We start from the raw sequence: 4965 nt of genomic DNA on the forward strand, positions 1-4965 counted from the left end.
AGCACTTATTTGTTAAATCATTGTGAAATAGAGATCAATTGCTAGATATTATAATTAAGAATCAACATAATAATCATAATTATTCGAAAGTGTTATGGGGTATCAAAGAGCTTCTAAAGAAGCAGCCCTTTGATTTGTTTAATTTTAAATTAATTAAAGCTTATCTAAACAACTTTTTCACCAATTTCTTTATTAATTTATTATCCCAAGCTAAGGGTCACATCGGCGAGTTGTGCTACATGGTTTTTGACCTACTAACCTTAACTTGTGCATTATTATTAGAGATAAATATGTGTACTTTCATTCAAGTTTTTTAATAGTAACTAGTTAATTAAATTTACATATCCTAATGGTTGCAATAATAATCATTATTATTTCATCTCTATCTCTTCATATTGTAAAAAAGTTGAAAATGAAATAAAAAATTACAAGAATGCTCATCAAGATCATCAACACATGATCACAACTCGCTCCCCGCATTTTACCAAAAAAGACCCAAAATTTTAAAATTAACAATAAAAAAAGAGAAAAAGACCATCATGCCCTCAATTAGTAGTAGTAGTAGTAGTATACGGCTCATCATGTCTCCAAGGGCTTCAAACAAACTTGAACTCCATACTTGGGCTTGATAGTGAGGACAACCACAGGGGCATGAAGGTAATTTTCAGAAATGGTGAAGCTATAGCGAGAGATTAACATAGCTAATATGATCTTAGCTTCCATTAATGCAAATGCTTGCCCAACACAATTTCTAGGGCCAGAAGCAAATGGTAAAAAACGACCAGGGGTATATGACTTTGAAGTAAACCTCTCTGGATTAAACTCATTTGCATCTTTGCCCCATAATTTTTCACTGTGGTGAATGGCCAACACAGGGATCCAAATTGATAAGCCTTTAGGGATATAAAGGTCACCCAATAATATATCTTCAAATGCCATTCTTGGTAGCACTAATGCTGGCGGATAAAGCCTCATTGACTCATTTATTACCATATGCAACTGCAAAGGAAAAAAAAATATATCAACTTTTGTTAGTTCATTATTGTGTAGAGTTAGTGTATCTAAAGTGAAAACTCAGGTCCAGTCGACTTCACGTGAAGTTGATTGGTGAGAACTCTTAGATGATTTGACTAAATTTTCATCTAATGACTTTCAGCTATTAACTTTTCACGTGAACTCGACTGCACCTGAATTTCCACCGTATCTAAAATATTCTTTATTATATGTAAGTTATAAAAAAATTATATTAATATTATTTTTATTATTTTTAACAAATAAAAGCATTAGTACTTATTGTCCATTGATACATTACTATATATAATTTGAAAAGTTGTAATATAGAAAAAATTTTAAGTGTACCGTCATACCGGTGTATCAGTGATATTTAACCGTTGATCTTAATTATAAAAAAATATATAATATATATAATTAAAATCAACTGTTAAAAATTACTAATACACCGGTATGACGATACACTTGAAAATCTTCCTATAATATATACTTGGAGGAAGTGCTATAAACCATTGACCATCTTTTTTTGGGGGAAAAAATCTAGCTTTAAATTTGGTTCACATGAATTTGCCATTTTCTATATGGAAGGAGAGAAAAAAAAAAGTGAAATATTTTCGAAGTGGGTAGTCATGAAAATTGCTGTGTGAAGTAGAATTGGGTCAACTCGTTTTATTTCCTTTTTGGTTTTTCTTTTAGAGAAAATTACAAAAATGTGAAATAAAGCCTCAAAGATTATTAGCTAAAACTACGTGCGTGTACCAATCTTCCTTTTCTTAATAAAAGTATGGTAGTAACGTTATTCAGAAAACGAATTATAATTGCTTTTAGCTTTTGAGCACTATAAGATCCATTCCCCCATAAAATAAAATAAATAAAAATCTGTTGAGCACTTGGAAGCTCTAAAAGTAAGATAACCCCCATTATAAAAAAATATTTTTGACAATATTACCAACTACCGGCGCACGAGTGCAAAGATGATCTTTCAATAAATTATATTTTTGGACATATCTAGGTTAGCTACTACATTAAAATATTTATTAAAATACTTTCCTTTCTAAAACATCATGCTAATAATTACTTAAAAGCCTAGCCTCTTAGATTAATTAGGCTTTTTGGTTTAAGAAAGAATCTACTTACATACAGCTTATATAAATAAACTTATTTATAGGATACTTCATTTTTATTTGTATGATCATTTTATTTGAGTTTAATCATTAATGACCTAGTTAAAATGTTTTCTAAATTTGATTTGTACACTATTTTAAAGGTCATTGTAGTGTCAATAGGTTCTATAAGTACTAAAGACTAAGAGTAACAATTTTTATATAAGAAATAACTTTTACCCACCTGCCACATCCCCTAAAAATTAGTCTACAATGAATCTTTAATTTCTCTCTTCTTTTAAATAACATACACATTGGTTTCACCTTCATCAATCACGGGAAAGGGAGTTTAAAGGGAATAAAGAAAATGTGAAGAGGAATATATATTCTTTTATTTTTCAATTAGAGAATATACTTTTAAAATGTGTATTTTTTATCTACTTATTTAATTTCAATAGTGGTATTCACTGAAGGTATCAAGTTAGAAGTTAGAATTCAAAAAAAGAGAGAATATTAGAAAGAATAGAATGATCTAAATTAGAATGGTTATAATTATTAATATAAAAGTGAAATATGGTCTTATATATTAGTTTGACTAACTAACAAAATATTATGAACTGAGTTATTATTCTATAATGTACTCTAACCTTCTTTATTCACATATGATAAAATATTAAGTTTTTATGTAAATTGTTAAATAGATTGAAATGAATTGAAAAAGCAGTAACTAAGTAAAAAAATACTGAGACTTACAAGAGTGAGCTTGGAGAGTTGATCCAGGGAGGGAATTCCAGAACCATTACATATGCTTTTAAGTTCATCTCTAACTTTTTGTTGCCAAGAGGGATTTGATGCTAACAACATAACTGTCCATGTAAGTAACAATGCAGTGGTTTCATGGCCAGCAAAAAAGAATGTCTTACATTCATCCATTACCAACTGAAGATCCAAACTATTTTTCTTTTCCATCTCGTTCAGCAACATTCCTAACAAATCATTTCCATACGACTCACTCCTTCCAATTTCGACGCAGTCTTTTCTACTCTGTATTATTTCCATTAATAGTTTCTCTACTTCCATCTTCAACGACTTTATCTCTCTGTTATACTTGCTCGGAAAATACCTAATTTAAATTTATAACATAATATCAAAAATTTTATACGATAAACGATAAACGTGTATATTAAAATTCAACCATCATAAACAAAAGCAGAAGCAGAGTATGAGTACGTACCTGCTTCCTGGAAAGCAAAGATGGCGACTAGCTTGAGCACAACGAGTCTGCAGAACTTTCAGAAGATGGAATATCTTCTTGCCCTTCTGGTAGCTTGTGCCGAACTCGGTTCTAGAAATAATATCAGCAGTGAGTTTGGTCATGTATTCGCCAATCTCCACTTCGGTTCGGCCACTATCCAATGCGTTTTGCAGAGATTGAAGCATTTCTTTGGTGCATTCAACCATGTGCCCTGCATATCCTTTGAGCCTGTCTCCGCCAAAAGCAGGGGCAACGATGTGGCGTTGATGGTACCAATCTTGGCCATTGGCCATCAACAATCCTCCTCCAATGAAATGCTTTGATCCCTGCCTTTGGTGCCATGACCGCCCGGAAACCGTGCTACATTTAGAAAGAAACTCTCTGATCAATTCTGTCTCTGCTATACACAATCTTGGTTCCGTTCCGTTCCAATATACAAATCTCTTACCTGCATACATAACTACATCGATTAAATATATGTATTGTTATTATTTTTTTAATATATATTTTATATTTCAAAACATGTACTCTATTCAATTTGATAGCATTGTTGTTTAATGGTTGATATGGTTTAGTTACAGACCATATTGGGAGGACCAGAGGAGAAAGTGCGGGAGGAGGCGACCCACGATATCATGGTTTATGGTTTTCATGTCATTAGAGGTTGTTTTGGAGATAAGAGAAGCCATGTCCAAGATGTTGCCGCTGAAGAATCTGGGCTTTGGGCCACGGACGCCTTGCATCTCCATGATCTTCTTGATTCGCAGCGGGGTTAGCCAGTAGCATGAGATGGTTTCATAGGCCACCTTAAGTAGCAGACTCACCATCAATGTGCCCAAAAGAAGAAGTGTTACTACCACCATAGCCATGGATGGCACCAACTATTTATAAATATATTTATATTGGGTTAGTTGCTAAGTGGTATGGTAATCTCGGGAATGAATTTGATGCGTAATTCAACATCTATATATAGTAGGAATTTGTGGGGGATCCCTTCATTTTATATACATGATCATATACTAAGTTATTTTACAAAACTAGTCATCACTTCACAGATTTCTTCCCTTTCTTTACTCAAGTTTCTTTAATCATTTATTCTCCTCCCGTCATTTAAATTATTTCATTTCTTTATACTAATTAACTATCTATTAAATTATTTTATTTAATATATTTATTCATTAATTACTTCTCACATGAATATGTTTTAGAAGATAATAATTAAAAAAAGAAAAGTTTTGGGCCAGCAATTTTTTAATAAGTTGGCCAACATTTAACTATAAAAAAAAATGAATGATTCTACACCGTTGGATTTAATCTCATACTATTAAAAATACTATTAATAGCCAATTGATGGTAACAAAAAGTTGCTGACCCCTATCACTCCTCATTACAAAAATATGCGAACATTTTAATCAAATACTCCAAATCGATAAATAATGGTTATTATTTGATCATATTAAATGTATACTAAAATTAATTATCAAAATCAGTCATTAATATATAATATATATTAAAATATAAAATACACACTAAAAATAAATTAAATTATACATATATTTATATATAATACATAGTATTAATTTTAGTGGTTGATTT

The 4965-nt window shown here is 31.1% G+C and overlaps 1 protein-coding gene across 1 annotated transcript; it reads right to left on the bottom strand.

Annotated features, from left to right (window-relative positions):
- Positions 1-350: 350 nt before the first annotated feature.
- Positions 351-4343, bottom strand: LOC107635735 (cytokinin hydroxylase). Its single transcript, XM_016339291.3, has 4 exons — positions 3953-4343; positions 3349-3817; positions 2868-3237; positions 351-999 (listed from the first exon to the last, which is right to left on the bottom strand). The coding sequence occupies exons 1-4, from the start codon at positions 4236-4238 to the stop codon at positions 580-582; spliced, it is 1545 nt and encodes a 514-aa protein (XP_016194777.1). The 5' UTR covers positions 4239-4343; the 3' UTR covers positions 351-579.
- Between the last annotated feature and the right edge of the window lie 622 nt (positions 4344-4965).

This window comes from Arachis ipaensis, chromosome B4 (assembly GCF_059453495.1).
Source record: "Arachis ipaensis isolate K30076 ecotype BB chromosome B4, ASM5945349v1, whole genome shotgun sequence".
NCBI lineage: Eukaryota > Viridiplantae > Streptophyta > Magnoliopsida > Fabales > Fabaceae > Arachis > Arachis ipaensis.

What these genes read in the sequence shown, in the direction of transcription:
- LOC107635735 (XM_016339291.3), bottom strand. Translation starts at nt 4,238, where the DNA reads ATGGCTATGGTGGTAGTAACACTTCTTCTTTTGGGCACATTGATGGTG. An exon ending in CTTTGCTTTCCAGGAAGCAG is followed by an intron (nt 3,238 to 3,348) that starts GTACGTACTCAT and finishes AATTTAAATTAG; the next exon opens with GTATTTTCCGAGCAAGTATA. An exon ending in AACTCTCCAAGCTCACTCTT is followed by an intron (nt 1,000 to 2,867) that starts GTAAGTCTCAGT and finishes TTTCCTTTGCAG; the next exon opens with TTGCATATGGTAATAAATGA.